At 41.5% G+C, this 26,529-nt stretch overlaps 1 protein-coding gene across 1 annotated transcript in view; it reads left to right on the forward strand.

Annotated features, from left to right (window-relative positions):
- The window catches only part of Sec23a (SEC23 homolog A, COPII coat complex component), a 51,268-nt gene that overhangs the window by 9,657 nt on the left and 15,082 nt on the right, over positions 1-26,529 (forward strand). Inside the window, 10 exon segments of the mRNA XM_052185806.1 lie at positions 2,098-2,177; positions 4,004-4,148; positions 8,026-8,184; positions 9,015-9,130; positions 10,626-10,749; positions 13,410-13,490; positions 14,369-14,458; positions 16,663-16,769; positions 21,232-21,385; positions 24,762-24,839. Coding sequence (XP_052041766.1) covers positions 2,098-2,177; positions 4,004-4,148; positions 8,026-8,184; positions 9,015-9,130; positions 10,626-10,749; positions 13,410-13,490; positions 14,369-14,458; positions 16,663-16,769; positions 21,232-21,385; positions 24,762-24,839 — 1,134 coding nt within the window.

A 26,529-nucleotide genomic window follows, 5' to 3' on the forward strand; every position in this document is an offset into this window, starting at 1 on the left:
ATTCACAGAGATCTGCCTGCTTCAATTCTTGAGCGCTAGGTTTTTTGGAATATTTGTATACATGGGTCTGGGAAAGGGGGGGATACATTCTCAGAAATGTGTCTTAGGCAGTTTCATCATGGTGTGAACATAGAGTACTTCTGTCAGCTAAGAAGTTATGGCATGATAGGCAATATACTCTCAGGAGCCAACATTGGGAGTGGTCCATTATTGATTGATGTCATAATGTGGCATGGCATTGTACAGAAAGAGATATTTGGGGGATGACATCCAAGTATAAGCTAAAATAATTGATGTTTAATAAATGCATGCTTATAGACACCGCCTGAATGTGGCTTTATGGAGTGTGTTGAGTACATCTGTGCATTGACTGTAGTGCATCATGTGAGGTCATGCGTGCAATGTTCCCTTGTGGCATTCTGATGACACTTAAAAGCAAACATTCTGGCTTTGGAGCACTTCAGGGTTTAGTTTTTGGATTAGGCATTCAAGCTGTTATAAGGATGTCTGCTTTTCAGGATGGTCATAAGAATAAAACAGATTATGCCTTTAAATGTTTGCTTTTATTAATAGTAAATTATACATTTTTAAAGAGAGGTTTAGTTTTCACTGTGGTCACTTAAATTATATAATACAAATGTGGCATCAAGAACAGGCTAGTGATTGTCAATACAACAAGTGTTCTTTTAATATAACATTTTTATCTTCTTTCTGTGTCCAGCTAAAAAGAATTTGGCCCTTCTGCACAAAAAGTCTAAGATTCCAATGTTAAAGTCTTCTAGTTGTTTAATTGTAAATTTCTCCTCATGGTAATATTCAGTGTAGTGTAAATAGAAACATCTGGATTAAAATCTTACGCTGTTTACATTAAGTAACCGCAGACAAATCTTACAACTGTCCTTTTTTGGTCTTTTTATCCTCCCACCTTTAAAGATTAAACAAATTACATTTCTTTGTTTTGTGTAGCATTCCCACCCCCCTCTGTCTGTGTCTGTCTCTCTGTGTGTGTACATGCCGCTGTGCACTCGTTGAAATCAAAGGACAGCTTGCAGCATTGGTTCTCTCTTACACGTTGCTCCAGGTCCTGGGAATTGAGTTCTGTTGTCATGTTTGACGCAAGCATCTTCGATGCTCAGTCACCCCTTCCCTCCCTTTGAAATATTGCCTTGTTATGTATCCCAGACTGGTTTTGTTCATTCTTGTGTTTCCTGAGTAGTCCAAGCATCACTGGACCTAGCTTGTCATTATTATTTTTTGTGAGAATAGTATTTCTGAGGAGTTTAGCTCACAATTTGGTGCACAGTGAAAAGTCGTCACTTCTGATGGCAGTCCTGGAGTGCTGGAGAACTAGACCAGTTACTTTTCTTTGTAGATATGTAGGCTTTCTGACTACTAAATACTTTTGCCATAATACTAAATAATACTAGGCATTTCTAGACTAAGAAAATTGCAGTAAAGTAGCTTTTTTTATGTATAGGGAAGGACTATGTACAATTGTGTGTGCATGTGAGCACAGCTGCCTGCAGAGGTGGAGGAGCGCAGTGGCTTCCCCGGGCTGGGGCACCTGATCCAGGCGCTGGGTCAAAGCCTGGTCTTGTGGGAGCTGCAGGACTCTCAGCTGCTGAGCCATTGTCTCCTCTCCTCGATGCAGCTTCCTCGTAATGCTGCACTTATGATTTTATACCACTTTATTAGATAACTTCATTCCATCTAGATTTTTAACTACCATGAGAGCAGAGACTGTTTTTTTTAAAACTACTATATTGCTGCTATAGAGTAGGTATTTAAGATAATGGTTGCTGAAGGGGATGAATGCAAATGCATTCATTTCAGAAGAAAGACATTTATGTTAATCATTAAGACTTCATTAGATAAGTACCTCTAGTTGATATCCTTTTCACTCCATCATACCTTGTATTGCTCTTTTGGTGAATTGCTGTGGAGGAAGTTTAGTCTCCACAGCTAGACTGTCTGCCTTCTGGGAACAGCAACTTTATGCTTATTTTGTGTTTCTAATTTGTAGCACTTCACCATCGTAAGAAGCTGTAAATATGTGGAAGTAAGTAATCTGATCTGACCAAAATCGTGTCTTTACAGGAAATGCTGGGGCTCTCTAAAGTGCCTGTAACTCAAGCCACACGTGGTCCTCAGGTACAGCAACCACCTCCTTCCAATAGGTAATTAACATAGCAAACAGAGTCCTGCAGTTCAGCAGGTACTTGAAACGCACCATGCCCTCAGCTTGCACAAAGTCATTAGGTGATATGTAATATGAAGTATTGTTAAGAATATAAACAGATTGCAGTAGTATATGGCTTTAAAGAACAAACTATAACTTTTCGTGGCCATTTCTTTTCTTTTCTTTTTTTTTGAGACAGGGTTTCTCTGTGTAGCCCTGGCTGTCCTAGAACTCACTCTGTAGGCCAGGCTGGCCTGGAACTCAGAAATCTGCCTGCCTTTGCCTCCCAAGTGCTGGGATTAAAGGTGTGCGCCACCACCGCCCAGTGTATTCATTACTGATGCAGCTACAACTCCTCAAGCTAGCATCCCTGCTCCTCCCGTGGGTAGCAGGAAGTGCTCAAAACGGACTGCTCTATCACCAGTGCGCTGAGTCTGTCACTGCCGCAGGGATATTAAGGGTGAATTCCGGTCTTCCATCTCCTTCGCTCAACTCTTGGCTTTGCCAGAGGGTGGTGATGGGAGGCTGGCTGTGTGTGATTAGTGTGGGCGGCAACGCATTAGTTGTCAGGGCCATGGCAGGGATGCAGGAAATGGGAAGGAAAGAGATGAATGGACCCGATGAACCTGCATGCACCACCCCCTGTGCCCGTGGGGATGCCACGTGAAAAGGTAAACTATGATCAGGAGTGGCTTGGTGAGCAGGCAGAGAGAACGAGAGTAACTAGTTAAGTGAGTTCAGTCTACAATGGCTTCAGATAAGGCTCCTCACTGAAGGGACAAAACCATCACTCTCCTGGGCTGCTCTAGTGCCTGGGTCTCTGTTCTTCCCTGCAGGCCTATCTTTTTGTTTGCTTCTTTTTGTTTTTTGTTTTGTTTTGTTCGTTTTTTTTCGAGGCAGGGCTTCTCTGTTTAGCCCTGGCTGTCCTGGAACTCACGCTGTAGACCAGGTTGGCCTTGAACTTAGAAATCCCCCTGCCTCTGCCTCCCAAGTGCTGAGATTAAAGATGTGCACCACCACCGCCTGACCATTTCTTTTTTTCTTTACTGAAATGGTTCATTTTTTATCATTGTGATTTTAGGAGTTCAGTTTTGATAAGTTTTTATTTTTTTAAGTTCATAGAATATTTGGTTTGTGGATAACTATGCAAAAATAGGGCCTCAAAAGCATTTAATTTGTATTTATTGGTAGCTTTTTCTTCTAATCAGAGATGCTCTTACTAAAATTGAGTTAATTGATCTATTTTCTAATTACTTTGGTAACATTAGAACTTTAAAATAAATTGATAGCAATTGTATACATTCCTTGGCTGGTAGCAACACAGTAACATCCCCGGGAGTGATACACAGACTGTGGAATGGGGCCCGAGTAATAGCAACCTTCCTTTTTCTGGGCACATAGTCTTGTGTCATGTAGCCAGGTTGGGCTTAGACTCTGTATACAGTTGATGACGACCCTGGACTCTTTATCGGCCTGTCTTTGCCTTCTTAGTGCTAGGACTGTAGGCATGGCTGCCATGTCTGACTCATTCCTCTCTCCTCCTTCCTCCTGCTTCCTTCTTTTCCTCTGCCTCCTCTCTTTCCTCACCTACAGGGCATGTGTGTGTGTGTGTGTGTGGGGGGGGGGGGGGTCCAGCCTAGGGTCTCACCCCTGCTAGATTGGACCTCAGCTGACTGAGCTGCATCTCCATTAGCAATCTGTTTTCAAAGAACATTCTGCTGCACACAGAAAATTGTGAACTGTTGGTCTGATGTGTATCATGTATTTTTTTCTATTTTTAAATATCACAATTGTAAGTGGCTTTTGTTTACTGTTGTTTTGCAGATTCTTACAGCCAGTACAGAAGATAGACATGAATCTCACAGATCTTCTGGGAGAACTTCAGCGAGACCCTTGGCCTGTACCACAAGGAAAGAGACCTTTGCGTTCCTCAGGAGTGGCGCTTTCTATAGCTGTAGGACTGCTTGAGGTAGTAATGATGAAAACTTAATTTTGAAATGTAAGAGCTGGTGTGCGTGCGCATGTGTGCACGTGGAAAGATGTGATCAAGACAGCATGGTGATGCTTGGTGTGGGAGTCCTTTCAGTTTCTTTCCTCTGTTTCCTTCCTCCTTGCCATCCTTTTCTTCTGGTTGACTGTGCCCTCTGAGTGTAGGTCTACTGCTGTGCACCACCATCTGGGTATCTTTCCCTCTCTCTGTAATCAACGAGAGGACTTTCTATTTTAAGCTCCACAGAAATAGTAGGTTGTCACCTGTACTTCTGTCTGTAAGTTGGGTATTTCTTCAGGCTTGATTAATCTCCTGTAGTGGCTGACTCAAGGAACCGAGTAAAACCCTTTATTTATGTATCACATGTAAAGAGAGTTAGCATAGCCACACCTGATAGAAGAAGTGCGTATGGTGGAGACGTGAGAGGAAGGGCATGTCTTCTCTCCACACCACCCTCTAGAAAGCAGCGTGGGCTCAGCTATTCAGGGACTCCCCAAATCCAGTTTGTATGGTTTTAAGTTATGTCTCAGTATGTCTGTGTGCGCATGTGAGTAGAAGCACCCTCAGTGGTCAGAGGCAGAGCTGGAGTTATGGGTGTTTGTGAGACCCTGACATAGTTGCTGGAAATTGAACTTGGTTCTTCTGGTTGGAGAGACCTCTAGCCCCTGATTTATTTGTTTTCTTTTTTTGTCTTCTTTTTTGGATTTTTGGATTTGGTTTTTTCAAGACAGGGTTTCTCTGTGTAGCCCTGGCTGTCCTGGAACTCACTCTGTAGACCAGGCTGGCCTTGAACTCCGAAATCCACCTGCCTCTGCCTCCCAGAGTGCTGGGATTACAGGCATGTGCCACCACCGCCTGGTGATTTATTTGTTTTTATTTTGTGTTTATGAGTGGTTTTCCTGCATGTATGTCTGTGTAGCAGCACATGCAGGCCTGGCTGCCCATGGAGGCCTGAAGAAGTCATTGGTCCCCTGGAACTGGAGTTAGAGGTGATTGGGAACTGCTGTGTGGATGCTGGGTCTTCTGCAAGAACAGCAAGTGCTGTTATCACTGAGCCACCTCTGCAGTGCCCCACACCCCATGATTGGTTATGGAAGCTTCACTACAGAGGGGAGATTGAGTGCATCACTGGCTAGTGGTGCTCAAATTACAATCTTTTTTATCTTGAAATCTGTAGTAAATTTACTCTAGAACCTGGTGGGCCCATGTGTTTTATTCCTCTAACACTTTTCTTGGATTATACTTCTTCCTTCCTTTCCTCCCTCTCTCCCTATCCTTCCTTTACTCCCTCCCTCCCTTCCCTCCTTCACTCCCTCTCCCTTCCTCCTTCCCTTTCCTTCCCTCCCTCCTTTAGTCTCCCTCCCTTCCTCCCTCCCTCCCCTCCCCCTTCTCTTCTTAAGATGAGGGTTTTGTAGTCAACACTACTATAGGCAGCTAAGGAATGCTGACAGTGGGAAAATAATCTTCCCCAGGAAGAGCACACCAATTGGTTATTCAATACCTAATGGTCTGGTTATTGTGTAGTACTGGCTGGACTGGAAAAGTATTGTCATAGAGATCTGCTGGCCTCTGCCTCCTGTGTTCTGGAATTAAAGGTGTGTACTACTGCTAAAGGTGTCCTAGTCAGGATTACTATTACTGTAATGAAAGACCATGACCAAAGCAACTTGGGAAGGAAAGAGTTTATTTTACTCACAGTTCCATATAGCAGTTCATCATCAAGAGCAGTGAGGGCAGGAATCCAAGCAGGGCAGGAACCTGGAGGTAGGAACTGATAAAGGAGCAAGCCGGGGAGGCTTACTGGCTTGGCTTGCTCCTCAGGGCTTGCTTGCTCAGCCTTTTTTTTTTTTTTTTTTTGTTAATTTATTTATTACATGTAAGTACATTATAGCTGTCTTCATACCAGTAGAGGGCATCAGATCTCATTATGGATGGTTGTGAGCCACTACGTGGTTGCTGGGATTTGAACTTGGGACCTTTGGAAGAGCAGTCAGTGCTCTTAACTGCTGAGCCATCTCTCCAGCCCCTCAGCTTTCTTTCTTTTTTATAGAATCCAGGACCACCAGCCCAGGGTCGCCCCACTCATAATGGGTTGGACCCTCCCCCATTAACTACTAATTAAGAAAAGTCCCTACAGGCTTGCTTATAGCTAGATATTATGGAGGCAATTCTGGCAGACAGCCAGAGCAAGAAACTGAGCGATCACATATTCAGTCACAGCAGAGAGAGGGTGCTGGCAGTGGTGGGGGCAGCTATGAGCTTCTACAGCTCATACATTTCTCCAGCAAGGCTGCACCTCCATAGAGCTTCCCAGACCGCACTGCCAGATGCAGAGCAAGTATTCCAGTGCCTGACTGACGTTTCTAATTGAAACCACCACAAACTGTTTACTATATATATCTTGACTTGATTGTAATACATCTGAGCATGTAGAAGTTAATCCATTTTTTCCAGAATTCCTAATTTTTGTAGAATCAAGGTTTTTAGATGTCCTGAAATTTCATTGGTATCTATTGGTATTTTTCTATTTTAAATCGTTTTTGACTTGTTAAACATTACAGTATAATTATGTCATTTCCCCTTTCCCCCTCTACTCCTCTCAAGCCCGCCCATATCCCCCACTCCCCCTGGTTTTCTTCCAAGCCAGTTTTTCTTTTGTATGTATGTGTTCTCAGAGTTGGACATTGATAATTGGTGTGCTTTCCCCTGGGAAGACTATTTGTCTCACGTTCAGCATTCCTTAGCTGTCTATAGTTCTTTGTGCAGAGTTGAGGCCTTACGGGCTACCCTCCTTCCATATTAGTGTGTTCAGGACATGTTCAGGCAGCCATGCTGATGGGACATCATGGGTGTAGCTTCTCTGACATTTCCAGGAGACACAATCTCACAGCAAACTTCTTCCTCTGGCTCGTAAGATCTTTCTGCTCCTTCCTCCACAATGATCCCTGAGTCTTAGGTGCAGGAGTCATGTTTTAGATATATCAGCTTGGAATGGACTCTACCATTCTGCATTCTGGTTGGCTATGGTTTTATGTAATAGTCTCTGTTGTAAAAAGTAGTTTCCTTGATGAGTGGTAACAACTACACTTACCTGGCTGGAGAAGGGTGTCTTTTTTTTTAAAATCGTGTGTGTGCCATGGCCCTTGAAGGACAGAGGAGGGAGTCAAATACTGTGGAACTAGAGTTGTGGGAGGTTGTGAGCTGCCATGTGGGTACTGAGAATTGAACACAAGTACTGTATAGGAGCAGCAAGTGCTCTTAACTGCTGAGCCGTCTCTCCAGCCCCTCTTTTTCTTTCCCTTTTTCCTTTTTCATATGGGGTCTTATTGTGTTGCTCAGGCTAGCAGACTTAGCCTGTACTTGCCTCAGCTTCCCAGTAGCTGCGATTATAGGCAGACGGCACTATCTTTTTCCTTTCTCTTTTTATTGGAACTTTTTTGAGATTATAATCATGTAATTCCTCTTTTATCTTTCTTCCTTCTAAATTATCCCATATATTTGCTCTCTTTAAACTCATGGCCTCCTTTTCTATTAGTTACATACATATATGTACATATATACTGCTAAGAGCATAAATCCATCCTGCTCAGTTCATAGGGTGTACTCGTGTGTGTCCTGAGCTGAGTTACCCACAGGCCGAGTCTGCGCTGCAGCGACTTCTGCACTGCAGTTATCACTTCGCCCTGGCTCTCCCCCTGCCCTCCCTCCCACTGGCTTTTCTTTTTAGCATTTACTTATTTCTTTTCAAGTGCATGTTGCTTTGTAGGAACAATACATTAAAATGCGTTATCAGAAATGCATTTATCTGCGTTTCGGTGTCCTTTGTACTTTTTAAATGAGTCTCTTCCTCCAACAGTGCACTTTCCCCAACACTGGCGCTCGGATCATGATGTTCATTGGTGGTCCTGCTACCCAGGGCCCTGGAATGGTGGTGGGAGATGAGCTAAAGACACCTATACGATCCTGGCATGACATTGAGAAGGACAATGCCAAATATGTTAAGAAGGGAACTAAGGTAATTGTTCATTTATGTTTTCTTGTGATCTGTTTGTGTAACTTCAAAATTTGGGGGTGTTTCACAAAAGTATCTTGAGTCCTTGGTGTTGCTCTTGCTATTAGGATTTTTTTTATGTTTTTATTCAGGCTTTTAGTTTAATTCTCTATACTGTTTGATATTATTGGTAGTCACTTAATATTTTAATAGTAATGGATGTCATAATTTTTGATACTGAATGCTTTTTGTCTGCTAATTAGTTTCCTTTTTGGGCTTGGAAATTTTATTTTATTGTTAAAGCTGCAAAAACTGCTCTAGATTTGCTTATCTTCTGGCTTTATTTTACATTTTCTCTTTTCCGATGTTTGTTACTTGACTACTGTAGATTTAGCTAGGAAAAAGTTCCGTTTTGTTCTCTTGTGTTTATATTGAAGTAGAGAATGTTTTCTTTACCACTGTTTAGTTTTGCTTCACTTAGGGACATGTCTAAAAATAATGGATTTTATATCAAAAAATGTTAACATATCAGATTTTATTTATTTTGAGATAGTCTTTCTATATAGTGCAACCAATGATCCTCCTGTTGTAGCTTCCCCAGTGCTGGAATTCCAGATGCCTGTCACTTGTTTGTCTGGAAGTCAGATTTCTAGAAGCTATATTATCAATTTTATGAAACTATGGAAAATTAAATGTGACTAGATTATATGTAAATTATGATGAGTTATTCTTTTACTCTTAAATCACGTCCATCTGTTAATAGGAAAAAGATTTATAAGATGGCTAGGTTATATATTTGATTAGGTTTTATATATATATATATATATTTTGATGTTAATTAAACTCTTCTGTAGCATTTTGAAGCGTTGGCTAATCGAGCTGCTACGACAGGGCATGTCATTGATATCTACGCCTGTGCATTGGACCAGACAGGGCTCTTGGAGATGAAGTGCTGTCCTAACCTTACTGGGTATGTACGTGTATCTAATAATGACTGCTCGCCCGCTCTCGGGAGCCAGCGCCGACAGCGTAGGAAACGAAGAGCTCTTGCTCTTACAGCTCCTTGCCAATGTTTGCTAACAGCATTTCTGTGACTTCTTTGGAGCTCATGTTTCATTTTTTTCCCCTGAAAACACAGGATTATGAAGGAAGAAGTTCTTTTGAAAAAGTTTATTATAAAGTTACTAGGTTGTTTTAGTAGTGTTTTGAGATAGCAAACCATGAAAATTTTCCACTTAAAATGTGTGATAAGTTGTAGTATGCTTGTAAGGTATATGGCCATTATTATGATTGAGTTTAGAACATTTACACGACCCTGGAGAGACCCTGCTTGTTACCTGTCAGTTTCCGTTCCTCTCTTCTTCCTCCCTTCACCCTCCTGCCCGAGGAAACACTGCTCGCCTCTGCTGGGTGTTTCCTGTAAGTGGAGTGAAGTGGTGTTTTGCCTGCCATTGACTTTTAAAAACAATTATGCGTATCAGTGTTTTGCCTATATATATATATGTATGTGCACTATGTGCCTGTCTGGTATCTGAGAAGGTTAGAACAGGGTGTTGGCTCCCTGAAACTGGAGTGACAGGTGGTTTTGAACAGCCCTGGGAACTGAACTGGGTCCTTTGCAAGAGAAACAAATGCTCTTGGCTACTGAACCATCTCTCCCGTTTTCATGGACTCTTTTACTCAGCATGCTGTTAATTTATGCACATTTAGGGTGTGCCAGTATTTCCTTTTATTGCTGAGTAAAAGTGAACTAGGGGTTCGGCTTCATTCAATATGCTCTTAGCTGTATACCTAGGGCAATGTAAACGCCTAGAAGGTAAAGGCCGTGCTCAGCTGTGCCAAGCATACAGAGTGGAGAGTGAGCACGTCAGCTCTGTAAAGCCTTGGAAGGCTTTCTAAACAGCGAAAGCTGACCTAGAGCGAATTAGAAAGACAACAGCAGGAGGGACTTGGAAGCCGCTGGCATGGACACGAGCTTCTCAGATATGAACTTGGACAGATAACTTAGGGTTCTTGTTCGGACCACACTTTGAGAAGCAGAAATATAGACAATGTTTATAAACACTAACTGTGAAAAGGAGCAGTCTTAAATGAATGATGCATTATCAGGCATATTATAAAATGAATAAGATGATGCATATGGCGGGAGAAGATCTGGGCTGTAGGCTGCTCAGTGGGTAAAGGCTCTGCTGGCATGGCTGGAGATGGATTCTGGGGACACACCAGGTGGCTGGACAGAGCTGATACTTGGAAGTTGTTTTCACACCTTCAGATGAACACTGTGTCACATGCACACACAGTGAGTAAGGGTAATTAAAAATTATTAACAGAAATAACATTAACAACATTTGTTTTGGGGAATGTCTTTACTATTTGTTCATAGTCTAAGTAATTCATTTTTTTTCTGGTAACACATGAGCCTAATTAATTTGTTTTGTATGTTGTGTTTTCCTTTTTCTGTGCAGAGGATACATGGTAATGGGTGACTCTTTCAATACTTCCCTATTCAAGCAGACTTTTCAAAGAGTCTTCACCAAAGATATACATGGCCAGTTTAAAATGGGCTTTGGTGGCACATTAGAAATAAAGGTAAGAACCCAGACATGTGGAATGTTTTTATCAGTCGAGAACCTTGATGGCTTAATAGTAACTGTAAAATATTAGTCAAATTCAGACGAACTTTGAAAAGTAATGGTTACTTTAGAACTTTGAGTTAGAGATTTTGTTTCCCAGATAGAGGTGTTGTCATTAAATGTACAGGAGACTGAGATTGTTTTGAATGATTTTAAAGTAATGTAAGTAAAGTTTTTTATATTGGATAGTTTTGTTTTTTAGAGACAAGTCTTATTCAGTCTGTCTTCTAACTCCTGGTCCTCCTCCTTCAGCTTCCCAGTTGCTGTGATGCTGTTGGCTGGCACTAGACATTTTATATTTTTATACTCAATTTATATGTTAGATTTTTTTGTTTATTTGTTTGTATTGTTTTTTGATACAGCATTTCTCTGTGTAGTTCTGGCTGTCCTGGAACTTGATCTATACATGAGACTTGCCTCAAATGTAGATATTCATCTGCCTCTGTCTCCCAAGTATCTGGGATTAAAGGCATGCTTCACCATGCCAGCAGTTAGATGTCTTTGTTTGTTTGTTTGTTTGTTTGAGACAGGGTTTCTCATTTCTCAGTGTAGCCTTGACTGCCCTGGAACTCACTCTGTAGATGAGGCTGGGCTCAAACTCACAGAGATTCGCCTGTTTCTGCTTCTTGAGTGCTGGGATCAAAGGTGTTGCACCACCACCGCCTGGCTATGTTAGTTTTTTTTTTATAAAATTATGGAAATTATCTAGCTTGAGAGGGAATTATTCTTTTGTTTTGTGATTAGTGTTGGGTGTACAATTCCATCATAAATTTCAAATTTTGACTTAAAACACTTGGAAGGCGTATTATTAATTACATGTTTATTATGAAACCATTGATTTTGAATTTTCATTAAACCTCCCTCTCTCTCCTTCCTTCCTTTCTTTCTTCCATCCATCTATCTATCCATCCTTCGTTTGTTCGTTCGTTCCTTCCTTCCTTCCTTCTCTTTATCTTTCTTTCTTTTTGGTGGTTTTTCAAGACAGGGTTTCTTTATATAGCCCTGGCTGTCCTGGAACTCACTCTGTTCCGCCTGTCTCTGCCTCCCAAGTGCTGAGATTCAGGTGTGCGCTATCACTATTCTACTCATTAAACATTTCTTATTGGCATTTTATTAACGGCTTACTATGTAGTTAGCATGGTGGTAGGAAATTGTAGAGATGTGATTGGATCTCTAAGGTGGAGGTCTTGTTATAGGGAAACTTCATTTTGAGAGATTAAATAATTTATATGATAGAATAAAGTTGTAGTAGAAAACAAAGTGATGGAGAGGTTTAAGAAGAAACTCGACCCCCCATTGACTCGTGGGCACCTCCCTTATCCTCCTTACCCTCCTTATCCTAGGTCTTTGTCTCTTCCTGGAGGTGCTCTTAGCTCCCACCCCTGGCCATCCCTCCTGTCCTCCCTGCACCTGATCCCGACCTCCCCAGCCATGCTTTTCTCCACCCCGTCTCCCACCCAGTTCTCACAACTGGAGGTGGGGCTGTCCCAAGAGCTGTGGCCCAGACCTGGGACATGTTCTAGCTGGGCTGCCGTGCCTGGCCTCAGTGGGAGAAGATGTACCTAGCTTCACAGAGACTTGATATACCAGGGTGGAGGATACCCAGGGGGGCACTCACCTTCTCAGAGGAGAAGGGGAAGAGGGATGGGGAAGGATTATGGGAGGGGGTGATCGGGAGGGGGGCAGTGAATAAATAAATAAAGTGAATAAAAAAATAATAAAAAAATAAATAAATTAAAAAAAAATAAAAAAGAGAATTGAGAGCTGTGCACGGTGGTTCATGCCTTTAATCCCAGCACTCAGGAAGTAGAAGCAGGTGGTTCTCTTGAGTTCAAGGTTAGTCTGGTCTACAGAGTAAGTTCTAGGACAGCTAGGACTACACAGAGAAACCTTGTCTCAAAAAGTAAAACAAACAAATAAAAAGCAAACAAAAAGGAGAAACAAACAGAAAAGAGAAGTGAGTAGTATATTCAGGATACAGTTTTTTCCAGGAGAATATGGCTTATAGTGCTTGCTAAATGACGAGAGGAAATGAATTTTATTCAGGGGACCAACATAAAATGTTTATATTTGAAAAGAATGCCTTGTGACAGTAGAAGGTTGAAATATTAAGAGTGATAGTATTAATTATGTGAGCTGTTTTAGATTGCATATCCATAGGTCTGTCTTGAAGTTTAAGGAAGGATCATGTTTCTCTGTATAAGCTGGCTGGCCTGGAACTTGCTATGCAGACGCTGGCCTCAGCCTCACAGAGATCCGTGACTTGACCTCTAGGTGCTGGAATTAAAGATGTCACCAAACTATGAGTTTTAGAATTCATGGACTTTAGAATTTTAAATATAAATAATGTCTTATATTTTAAAACACTTATAAACATCTGAATTTATTAATTTTTTTATTACATTTGTGTGTGCGTGCACCCACATGCACACCCGCGACCGTTGCAGTGCTTGTGTGGAGATGTGAGGACAGTTTAGAGGAGTCAGTTCTTTCCTCCTACTGTGTAGCTCCTGGGACTCAAACTCAGGCTTGGCAGCAAGTACTCTGTCACTCAGCCATCTTGCCAGCTTAACTTCTTCTTTGAGGGAACCAAATGTAACCTGTTCTTATTTGCAGACCTCAAGGGAAATAAAGATTTCAGGAGCTATTGGACCCTGCGTGTCTCTGAATTCTAAAGGACCTTGCGTGTCTGAAAATGTAAGTAAAGCTTGTTCTCAAAAATAGAGTTAATTTCTGGGCTAGCCCAAAGCCCGACCCACACGGCAGCCTCTATCTAGTGTTTCTTTGAGATTGTGTGGCTGACCTTCCGTCAGTGCGTTTCCATATGTGCTTCTTCCCACATCGCTGCCGCCTGTGCTGATTCATGTGCCTAAGTGAGGCGTTGTCTTAGTGCTTTGAAATAAGTTTAGAAAGTTTTAGGTTTCTGAAAGGCAAAATTAATTCCTAATGGTTTTTGTCACCAGAATTAGCAACAGAACAACCAAGTCAGAGGGATTTAAGTTTCAACTCCTTTCTTTTCTCGGCCTGTCAAGAGACTAAATGCATCCCAGAATTACTGTCCTGCGGCTGTAGCTAAGTTGTTAAGATAGTACAAAGTAGATAACCAGCTTTCAAAAATGACAAAGATACAAGATCGATTTACATGCCATTTGAATGGTAAAGATCCGTGCCTTGAGTTTCTTGGCACTTAGGATGCCAAGAGCCTATAATGTAGAGAGCCTATTCATATATACATATGTAGAGTCCTTTATACGGATATGAGATGGGGCAGGAAGGTAAGGAATTGGTTGGCTGATCCTTCATTAAATAGTGCTTGCTTCAAAGAACCTTGTATCATTTTAATTTACTTAGTAAACCTTTTAATAATCTTAATATCTTATCATGTAAAATCACTTAAACTTACTTTAATTATGTGTTTGTTATATAGTGTTAAAAATTTTAAGCTTTTAACATTTACTGAATAAATCTGAAAGCTGTATGTTTTTTCTTACCAGAGGCTTATCCCTGATTTTCTTCTTATATATTAATAAATAAGGTTCTTTAGCTTTCAAGTACCTTGTCTTTTATTTTTACAGGAGATTGGAACTGGTGGCACTTGTCAGTGGAAGATATGTGGACTTAGTCCCACTACAACCTTAGCCATTTATTTTGAAGTTGTTAATCAGGTATGACTGCTTATCTTTAAAAAGATAATTTATTTTATTTATTTATTTTTGGTATTTTGAGACAGGGTATATAGCTCTGGCTGTCTGGACCTCACTATGTAGATCAGGCTGGCCTTGAATTTACAGAGATGCCTCTGCCTTCTAAATCCTGGGATAAAAGGTGTGCACTATCATGTCTGGCTGACTGTGTTTTAATATTGGAAGGTAAACAGATCCTTAATTTACACACTGAATCTTTTGTAAGAATTGCAGGATTTATTTTCTAGTTCTGTGAGCCATGCCATTGGAATTTTGATAGGTTGGCAATGAATTGGTAGCTTGCATTGAGTAGTATGGACATTTTAACAATACTGTTTTTTCTTGTCCACGAACAAAGATATCTTTCCATTTGTTTATATCTTTGTTCAACTTGTTTCAACTTCGTTTGGATTTATTTATAGTTGTTTTATTGATATTTCTCAAGTGCTGGGATTACAGGCTTGTGCCACCATGCCTGGTTTTTTTTTTGAAAGTAATTACTTTAAAATTATGTGTATGTGTGTGGGTTATGTGCCTATATGTGCCCACAAAAGCCAGAGGCATCAAGTTCCTGGAGCTAGAGTTATATATAGGTGGTTATAAACCATCATCCATTGTGGGTTCTGCGGATCAAACTTGAATCCTCTGCAAGAACAGTCTTCTCTCTTAATCATTGTCTTCTCTCTAGCTCCTCCCTCCCCTGACGTTAAAGAGCGGTTATTTTCATTATTTTTAATATTTCTTGGTTAAGTGTGTAGGGATTTCTGCATGAGGGATAGTCATGCCATTTGCAGTGGCAGTTTGACCTCTGTTCCAACGTTGATGCTTTTTCTCTTGCCTGATTTTGTGGCTAGGACTTTTGGTAGTGTTTAGTGATAGTGGTGAACTGGGAATCCTTATTTTGTTCTAGATGCTGGAGAGACACTTTCAGTTTTTCCCACTTAGTGTGATGTTAGTTATGACTTTTTAATGTATGGCCTTTGTTATGTTGGGATAGAGTCCTTCTATACCAAATGTGCTTAGCATTCTTTTGTTTTTTTTTGGTTTTTTGGATTTGGTTTTTTTGAGACAGGGTTTCTCTGTGTAGCCCTGGCTGTCCTGGAACTCACTCTGTAGACCAGGCTGGCCTAGAACTCAGAGATCCGCCTACCTCTGCCTCCCAGAGTGCTGGGATTACAGGTGTGTGCCACCACCGCTGTGCTTAGCATTCTTATCATTAAGGAGTAATTAATTTTATCAAATGTCTTTTTCTGCATCTATTGAGATGACTTAATGGTTTTTGTTTTTCATTTTAGTAATAATGGTGCTATCATATCATTAATTCATTTGCATATATTGAAACAATCCATAGGAAGAAATCCACACTAAGAAGATTAGTGTTAGTTCTTTGTTGCCACTCTACTTGGCGATGTAAACCTGGGCGAGGGCGGCCCTAAAAATGAGGTAGAATAAAGTCTCATGCAGTAACCAACTTTATTCAGAGCATCAGTCAATTTATACTCTGAGGGTTAAGAAGAGTCACCTGAGTAAAGTGTCCATCACAAGGACAAGTTTTGTGTGGTGGAAACACATTTTCCCATAGAGGAATATACACAATAGCCAGCTGTAATGAATACTCTAAAGTGAACTCACTCCATTCGCTCACCTGGGGCAGGCATGGAAACCAGTCTAAGGCCAACTCGTGTGTTGGAGGAACAAAGATAGAAGTCTCATGTCTTGTTTACTCAGTTTTCTCATAAGGTCTCAGAAATTTCCTCACATGGCTTTGTGAGACTGAGACTGAGATGGTGGACTATGTTCTGATGGTTCTTTAAATATTTACTGGGCTTGGTCAGTAGTGAAAGCATCTGACACTGGGCCTTTATTTTATTTTTATATTTCTTTTATATGTGTGAATGCTTTGCTTGCATGTATGCATGTGCACCATCTGTGTGCCTGGTGCCTGCAGAGGCCAGATGAGAGCGTTAGATGGCTGCGGGTTGTGAGCCACCGTGTGAGTGCTGGAAACAGCCTGCATCTTCTGGGGGAGCAGCCAGTGCTCTTGACTGTCGGGCCGTCTCTCCAGCCCCTGGGCTTTTCCTTGTCCTACAGTGATCTTCTTAATGGTAGAGAGTCTGTTATTTTTTGAAACTGTGATGTGACCATGGCAGATTTTGCTTAGTTCTTTTTTATTTTTATACATACAGCATAATGCTCCAATTCCTCAAGGAGGACGAGGCGCCGTCCAATTCGTGACCCAGTATCAGCACTCAAGTGGGCAGAGACGCATCCGAGTGACCACAATTGCTAGGAAGTAAGTTTTTTTTTTTTTTAATTAGAAATGTAATTTATATATTAAAACTATTTTAGGTCATATTCCCAAGCTGGGTTTCTGTTTTGAGTAACATTTATGACTAGAAAATAAGCATTTGTGATTAAGGGCATTTTATGTCTTTTAAACCTAGCTTATTTTGTAGAATAGTCAGTGACAAGTATAATAGCAATTTTAAAAAGTACTTCTAAGGGCGGGAGGGAGGCCAGTTGGTAAGCAAGCATGGGACCTCAGATTGATCCCCAGAACTCATGAGGAGAAAAAAAGGCTAGATGTGGTGGAACCGATGTGTAATCCCAGCTCAGGGAGCTGGAGACAGGTGAATCCCGGTCACCTCTCAGGCTAGCCTAGATTGCTCGTGGAGTTCCAGGGCAGTGAGAAGCCTGTCTTCAGAAAACAGTATCTTACCAGACCAAGATCTCTTACTCTTATTTACTATCTGGAAACATTTGAAAATTGTTGAATGAAAGAAAATTAAAAATAGAGAAAGGGGCTTGCCTTAGTCATTGTTTTATTGCTGTGAAGAGACACCATGATCGTGGTAGCCTTTGTAAAGGAAAACATTTAATTGGTCTTACCTACAGTTCAGAGGTTTAGTCCACTGACCACTGGCAGGGAACTTGACAGCACACAGGCAGACATGGTACTGGAAAAAAACGTGGCTGAGAGTTCTGTATCCAGATCCACAGGCAACAGGAAGTGAGTGGGTCTGGTTTGACAAGAGCCCACACCCTCTTGATATACTTCTTCCAACAAAATCACACCTCCAAGAAGGTCACACCTCATAACCCCTTTCAAGTAATGCCACTCCCTGACCATTCAAATATATGAGCCTCAGGGGGCCTTTTTTTTTTTTTTTGGATTTGGTTTTTTTTTCCTGAGATAGGATTTCTCTGTAAAGCACTGGCTGTCCTAGAACTCCCTCTGTAGACCAGGCTGGCCTCGAACTCAGAAATCCACCTGCCTCTGCCTCCCAGAGTGCTGGGATTACTGGAGTGTGCCACCACCGCCTGGCTTCAGGGGGCCATTTTTATTCAAACTACCACAGGGCTGGAGTCTGGCTCAGTATTTTAGAGTTCCTGCTGCTCTTACAGAGGACTATTGTTTGGTTCCCAGTACCCAGGTTGGATGGTTAATAACTACTACTAACTCCAGCTCCAGGAGACCTGACACCCTGTTCTGGCCACCGTAGACATCTGTACTCTGGTGTATATACATACATACAGATTTACACACATACACATGAATTAAAAATAAAACCTGAAAGGCTGAAAAAATTAAATGTCACTATAAAACAAAGTAACATGTAAAGTAACATATGTAATGTAACATATATGGTCTAGGGGATAGGTCAGTGGGTTCAATCCTTGCCCGTACATGAGTTTGATCGATAGAATCTATGTGAAAAAGGTAGACATGATGTTCTTGTGCTTGTAATCCCACTATAGAGGAAGCAGAGACAGGCGTATCCCTATGGCTTGCTATCTCGAGACTCTAGGTGAATTGGTGAGCTGCATGCCAGAGACATACTGTCTCAAAGGAGAGGGATGGTGTTCTTGAGGATAGCATCCGGGGTTGTCCTCTGTGTTGGTTTCTGCATTGATTTCTGTGGCTGCCGCTGCTGACCGGGCCACACGTGCACACCCCGGGCGCCGGGCCGTGGGCCGCGGTGGAACCGTGAACCGCAATGAGGCACGCTAGACCAGATAGCTCCACGTGGGCTTTATTTAAGAAGGGGGGGGGGGTAGCCGGCGGGAAGGGAAGTGGGAAGAGAAAGAAAGAGAGAGAGGAAAGGAGCGCTGCTCAGTTATATACCGGTGGTGACGTAATTACAGGTAAAGGTGGGCTATGGAATTCTGGGTAAATGGCAGCCGTTGCCTAGGCAACAGACCTATACATTGCTTTACATGGCATCACAAGCTTTGCAGGCCTCAGGTACCTACACTCTGGCCTCCAGAGGCATCTGGACACAGTGCATGTACTCTGCCCCACATGACCATATGTGTACAATAACTCACACACAAGAGGTACACGAAGGATTGCCAGTCTGGTATAGGGTGAGATGCTTTGCAACTAAGCAGAAGTATTAAAAACAAACCAAAATTATCCCCCCAAAAATTATGTCTTTGAAATTAAAAAAAGGTTCTATCTAGAGAAAGTTTGACTGGATTAAGTTTGTAGAACATATGACCTTACTTGGGAAGCAGAGGCACGAAGATTTCTTGAGTTTGGGGCCAGTCAGGCTCACACAATTATAACTCATAATACCCTCAGACTGAAAATCTCACTTTAACATTTTTAAAATTTTTTTCGTGTGTGTGTGTGTGTGTGCGTGCGCGCGCACGCGCCCACACCAAGTGTGATCATGTGGAAGACGGGTCAGCATCAAATGTCATTTTCTGTCATTCTCCATCTTAGTGCTTGAGCAAAAAGTCTCTTACTGCAGCTGAGCTCACTGTCTGCTGTAGATGGGTAGCCAGCAGCTCCTGGGCTTGCTGCCTGCCTGCTTTCCTAGCGCTATTACAGGCATGCCACTGCATCAGCTTCTTACAGGAAGAATTACGGAAGATCCATAGCCGTGCAGCTGTCTTCCTAGGAAGCTGACTTTGACCGTTTGAGAATGGTATAGCTGGATTATATGCAAGTTTAAAAAATATTTTCAGTTTTGAGTTTTGTGTGTCTGTGTGGGGTATGTGCACGTGAGTACAGGTGTCTGTGGAGGTAGGACGAGGGTGCCACACAGGAGCTGCAATTACAGGCAACTGGGAGCCCTTCATGTGGCTTCTAGGAGCTGAACTCAGGACCTCCAGAAGAGCAGCAGTGTTCTTAATCGAAGAGCCATCTCTCCAGCCCTAGAAGTTCTAGTGTTAATTTTTTGAAGAACTTTAAAGCCTACTGCATTCCATGATCTTAGAGACAGGATCTCCTATATAGTTCAGGCTGGCCTCATATTTGCTGTATAGTTGAGTCTGGGTTTGAACTCTGATCTTTCCATCTCCAACTCCCAGCTAGTGGGATTATAGGGTTCTATTCCCATACTAAACTCTCTTACTTAATTTTTATTTGTCTAGGTCAGTGTATTAACAGGGAGAAAAGTACAACAGTTTTAATTTATTTGATTTCTATCATTGACATTTATTGATTTCTATCTAAAGACTAATGAGAATAAAATTCTGATGGGTAACAAATTTCACTAAGACTGCGAATGAAATCTTTATTTTTGTAAGTTCATTTTTTATTTTTCTAAAGTTGAATACATTAAAATCCATCATAGAGGGGACTGAAGAGATTGCTCTGTGGTTTAGAGCACTGGCTGCTCTTCCAGAGGTTCTGAGTTCAATTCCCAGCAACCACATGGTAGCTCACAAACATCTGTAATGGGATCTGATGCTCTCTTCTGGTGTGTCTGAAGACAGCGACTTAATTCCTGCACAAATGTCATGACCAAGAAGCAAGCTGGGGAGGAAAGGGTTTATTCTGCTTACACTTCCACACAGCTGTTCATCATCAAAGGAAGTCAGGACTGGAACTCAAGCAGGTTAGGAAGCAGGAGCTGATACAGAGGCCATGGAGGGATGTTTCTTACTGGCTTGCTTCCCTTGGCTTGTTCAGCCTGCTCTCTTATAGAGCCCAGAGGTGGTAACACCCACAAGGGGCCCCCCTTGATTGAGAAAATGCCCCACACCTGGATCTCATGGAGGCACTTTCCCAACTGAAGCTCTTTTCTCTGTGATGACACCAGCCTGTGTCAAGTTGACACACAAAACTAGCCAGTACATACACAAAATAGATAATCTCTTTTTTTTGTTGTTTTTTGTTTTGGTTTTTTTCAAGACAGGGTTTCTCTGTGTAGCCCTGGCTGTCCTGGAACTCACTTTGTAGACCAGGCTGGCCTCAAACTTAGAAATCCTCCTGCCTTTGCCTCCCAAGTGCTGGAATTAAAGGCGTGCGCCACCACCGCCCGGCTAAAATAGATAATCTTAAATTTTCTTTTTTTTAATTTTGTGTATGTGTGCGCGCACGTGTGCCAGTCACTGTATGCAGGCAGAGGTCAGATGACGACTCTTAGGAGTCAGTTTTCTCCTCTCACATTGTTGAGTCCGGTACTTGAACTCAGGCCTTTGTGTTAGTGTGTCTACCTGCTAAGCCATCCTGCTGTCCCATACACTATTATCTTTACTTATAAAAGTCTTGTTGTCTTAAAGAATATGTTCCTTTAGAGTTATTCTAGAAAATATTTTAAGGTTTGGTTTAGTTTTTAGGAAAATCAATGTAATAAACAGCTATTTGTGATATTTTAATAATGCTAATTAATCTGTGTAGTATTAGAATCTTGAAATACTGAGGTGGTGTTCTGTATGCTCTAACTGTAGCTGTGTGTAGTAACCAGTCAAGGTATTATGATATAATTCAGCTATGTCTCAGTGCTTTCTTATTTCTTCAGCTGGGCAGATGCTCAAACGCAAATCCAGAGCATTGCTGCGTCTTTTGACCAGGAAGCAGCTGCCATTCTCATGGCTAGGCTGGCAATATACAGAGCAGAGACAGAGGAAGGGCCGGACGTGCTGAGATGGCTGGACAGACAGCTCATTCGACTGGTAAGGAGTGGACACTGCTTTCTCAGCTTGTCAGCTTTCATTTGTAGTAAATACCCATTAAAGAACTTACAGTGGGTGGGGAGAACTGTAGGAAGAACCCACTCAGAGAACCGAACTAGCAATAAATAGCAGCGTTCCACTCACTTCCAATAAATTAGAAAGCCCCTTTCCTTAAAAATGAATGGCAATATGCAACTTATTATTTTGGCTTGTATGAATTGAGTGTGGAAATTAATTCTGTATTATTGATTCTATGAGTTTTGTTTTTGTTTTGACACAGGATTTTTGTATGTAGCCTTGGCTGGTCTGGAACTTGCTATTACTGTTGTGTGTGTGTTTAGTTTTTACTCTGGCTTTTATTTTCTGTTTTAATTTCAGTGGAATATAACAATACAGTCTAGGCTTGTCTTAAACTCACTCCCATGTCCTGGGATTATAGGTTTAAGTAGCTTTTAACACTTAATTCTTACTTTGTAAACTCTGTCCTGTACTTTTTAATTTATTCTTCAACTTAAATACCTTGTTGAGAATTCTCTGTAAAGCTACCAAACTTGAGAGAGGTGCCTTTAACCTGTCTGTCAGGTATCATGAGTGAACTTGTTTAAAGTTAGCTACTTTTGCAGTACTGTCGAGATTTTTCCCTTGTAAGAGCACCCCCTTTCTCCCAACACGTCTTGGTGAAGAAATCAGAGTTGTGGTATTACATGTGTCTTAAGATGAATTTTTACCAAAAAAAAAAAAAAAGATGAATTTTCACTTCGTAAAGCCTATCTGTGAGGGACACTGTCAATACACATAGCTCCTCCCTGGCACAGCTCCTCCATGGCTGTTGGATTCTAGATGGGGATAGATATTGAAGGATCTCATCTGAGCTTCAAAACAACAGAAGAATCTCATGTAGCCAAAACATTTTCTTGACTATTGCCACTATCATATTACCACTATCAACAGATTGATACACAATCCTGAACTTCCCACCCAGACAGTGAAGCTGTGCAGTTGGCTGCACAGACCTCTTAGCATCATGTGGAATGTACCCGGTGCCTTGATTCAGTGTTCTGCTTTGTTTATTTTTAAAATTTATTTACTTATTTTTTTTAATGTAGGAGTGCTCTTGCATGTACACCTACATGCCAGAAGAGGGTAGCAGATCCCTTTATAGATAGATGTAAGCCACCGTGTGATGTTGCTGGGGATTGAATTCTGGAAGAACAAACAGCCAGTGTTCCTAACCACTGAGCCAGCTCTCCAGCCCCAGTCCTTTGTTTTAAATGGAATTTTAAAAAGCCTTTCTTGTGTTGGAACTTGTACTCAAGGCCCATCCAGCCTTAGCTCTCGTACTGCACACTAAAATACAAGTCCTCCTGTTTCCTGGTTGCATTTTGTCCTAGCATTTTACTGACTAATTTTACATATTGGTATTTTCTAGGATGTCACCAACCATGTGAGCTTTCCATGTAGCTAATAAATTGTGCTCTGAAATGGCTTCTTGAGCCTTTTCATAGAAAGTGACTTTGTCTTCATAAATGTTCTATTGTGTTGAGGGTCTACGTCCAGTGTGTACACCTGGGCAGTAGCTGTGATCCGTAGTACAGTGCTCTTTCCATCTTGCTGGAGCTGGTGCATTCACAGGTTGTCATGTATAGCACTACAATTTTATAGTGCACCCTGGACCATCAACTTGCATAAAACCCACTGAATACCTTCTGTTGAAAAAATATTTTTTTCTTTTTCCCTTGCAGAAGACTCAGGATTGCAATTTTTTTTTTTCAAGACAGGGTTTCTCTGTGTAGCCCTGGCTGTCCTGGAACTCACTCTGTAGACCAGGCTGGCCTCGAACTCAGAAATCCACCTGCCTCTGCCTCCCAGAGTGCTGGGATTACAGGTGTATGCTGCTACCACCACCCGGCAGGATTGCAAATTTTAAGGAGTTTTTAGCAAGTATAGGTTTCTCTTTTATTTCATACCTCAACTTCACAGACTGCTGTAATTGTCTGATATATTTTTAAACGAGAAATACTGATTTAAAAGCATTAGGACCTAGTGAATAACCAAACGAGACAATTGCATCAAGCACAAAATTGAAGTTTCCTCCCCGAGTATAGTGAGCTGTTAGCCACACAGCGAACATTTTATAGCACGTGCACAGCAGATGAGCCAGAGGACAGGTTATTGATAGAGCAATGAAGAGTTTACTTTGATCTGTGTCACATCACGAGGAGACCAGTGGAGGTTATTTGGGAGAAAAGCAGATATAGTCTTTTTTGACTATATCTATGTTTTGTGAAATATCTATTGTCTGTTTTATGACCTTTGTTGTGTGAAGTTCAAAACGGAAAATGGCATTATCCAAATATTAGTCACATTTCCTTTACCCCAACTCAGAAAGGGTCTATTACGGCTCATCGTTTTAGAGGTTTTGGTTTATGATCTTTGGCCTGTTGCTTTAGGCCTATGGTGATGCGCCAGTGAGAAAGACTGAATCCTCAGTTCTCATCAAGGAATGCCTAGGGGACCAAAATACCTCCCATTAGGAACTGTGAGCTGGTGACCAAGCCTCCAGTACATAGGCCTGTGGGGCAGAGACTCTTTGCTTGACAAAGAGCGGCTGGTGGCTAAGGCTGTGGCTGTTGGAGTTCATCCTGTGTATGGCAGCTGGATGCCTCTTGCCATGGTCTCATACATGACCTGTGACATGACTCATCTCATTCTAATTTCTGCTTCTGTAAATCTTTTTCGTTACTAGGCTTGGTTTTCCTTTGACTCTTTTTCCTTTGGGCACTTTTTTTTTTTTAAAGATTTATTGATATGAGTACACTGTGGTTGTCTTCAGACACACCAGAAGAGGGCATCAGATCCCATTTCAGATGGTCGTGAGCTACCATGTGGTTGGTGGGAATTGAACTCAGGACCTCAGAAAGAACAATCAGTGCTCTTAACAGCTGAGCCATCTCTGCAGCTCCTTGGGCACTTTCATTGTAGCATACTTTGCACCAGAAGTTTATTTTTGTAGCTGCTGCAGTGCTTTGTCTTTCTATCCTTGGGCGGTATTGAAAAGGATACTGTGGTAGTCTTAGGAAGTGTCTGTTGGCCTCCTCTCATTGGCATCTACGCATTCCTTATTTGCTACAAAAGACATTTACTTATAACAACAAATCTAAACATTTTAGGGTGAACTGTTGCTGCATTTCTGAAACTCAGATAGTTTTTGGGTTGTAATCAATCCCTTGCTAAGTCAATAAATATCATTTCACCTTTACCTTGTGTTGAATATCTGTCTCCCTAAAAGTAGCAACTTTTTATAAGTAGATTTTTAGTGGGCAGAATTTTCAGTTACTATACCAGGAATAAATTGCTAATGTTTTATTTTATTTAGTGTCAAAAATTTGGAGAGTATCACAAAGATGATCCAAATTCCTTCCGGTTTTCAGAAACATTTTCCCTTTATCCACAGGTAAGTAGGTCAATACCAGTAGTATTGAGTTTCATCTTTTTTGTTGTTTGTCTTTTAGTAATCACATAGGAACATATTTTACTGGATTATTCTTTTTACTTTTTTAAAGAATTATTTATTTTATATATGTGAATACACTGTTGCTATCTTCAGACACACCAGAAGAGGGCATCAGATCCCATTAAAGATGGTTGTGAGCCAGCCGGCGGTGGTGGCGCACGCCTGTAATCCTAGCACTCTGGGAGGCAGAGGCAGGCGGATTTGAGTTTGAGGCCAGCCTGGTCTACAGAGTGAGTTCCAGGCAGCCAGGGCTATACAGAGAAACCCTGTCTCAAAAAAACCAAATCCAAAAAAACCAAAAAAAAAAAAAAAGATGGTTGTGAGCCACCATGTGGTTGTTGGGAATTGAACTCAGGACCTTTGGAAGAGCAGTTAGTGCTCTTAACCACTGAGTCATCTCTCCAGCCCTGGATTATTCTTTTAGTTAGGTAAATTTTAAGGTAACTCAGAAGTTAATTTTATGCTATGGTCAATGAAAAAAATATCCCTACATGGGGCTTATAAATAGTTATTATTTACTTGTGGTGCTTGAAGACTTATTGTGGGTGCAAGCAAGGTTAAACTCTATTAGGGTTAAGGTTAATCTAAGTTAAGAGGTTCTGATTACAGTGATACCAAGTAAAGTTATGTGAAGCTAGTTTACCAATGAGATAATGGTGTATTGTTATCACCTGTGAACAATTTTATAATGTAAGAAATGTGAGCTTAAACTTGCCTTACAGTAGTACCCTTACCATCTCTGTGATGGTCTTTTTGTTTGTTTATTTTCGTTTCCTATTTTTGATACAGGGTCTTGTTATGTAGCCAGGGTTCGTTTTGAGCTTGTCATAGTCTTCCAAGTGCTGGGATTGTACATTTGCACCTTCAGTATTTCAGTATTTTACTGCCTATAAAGGCTTTGTCCTGAAACTTCAACCTTTCTCCCCCTTGTTTTTCTCATTTTTTTGAGATAGGGTTTCTCTGTGTGACAGAGCCCTCAGTGTCCTGTAACTCACTATGTAGACTAGGCTGCTCTCAAACTCACAGAGACCCTTGCCTCAGATTTCCAAGTGCTGGCATTAAAGGCATGTGCCACCAGTGCCTGGCCCATTTTTGTTTTTCTTTTGAGTCAAGGTCTCCAGCTGAAATGCCTTGCCCTTCCTGCATAGCTTGTTATTTGGATGGTAGAGCAGAACTCCAACCCTCATGCTTGCCAGCTCTCTTAATTTTAGGGCCATCTCACTAGCCTGTCGTAGCTCATAAACATCAGGACAAGCCTTTTTTTAAAAAAATTATTTCATTTATTTACATTTCAAATGTTATCCCCCTTCCTGGTTCCCCCTCCATGAGCCCCCACTTTGCCTTTAAGAAGGTGCTCCTCCTCCCACTCCCACCTTACCCCCCTAGCACCCCCTTCTCTGGGGCATCAAGCTTCCACAGGACCAAGTCCATCCCCTCCCACAGACAAGCTTTCCTGTGGTATACTTTAGAATATTCTTTTTTAAAAAGCACTTTCTTTCCTTCCTTCCTTCCTTCCTTCCTTCCTTCCTTCCTTCCTTCCTTCCTTCCTTCCTTCCTTCCTTCTTCCTTCCTTCCTTTCTTTCTTTCTTTCTTGTCTGTGTATGTCCTGTATAAACTTATGTGCACTACA

This window comes from Apodemus sylvaticus, chromosome 6 (genome assembly GCF_947179515.1).
Source record: "Apodemus sylvaticus chromosome 6, mApoSyl1.1, whole genome shotgun sequence".
In the NCBI taxonomy this organism is placed as follows: Eukaryota; Metazoa; Chordata; class Mammalia; order Rodentia; family Muridae; genus Apodemus; species Apodemus sylvaticus.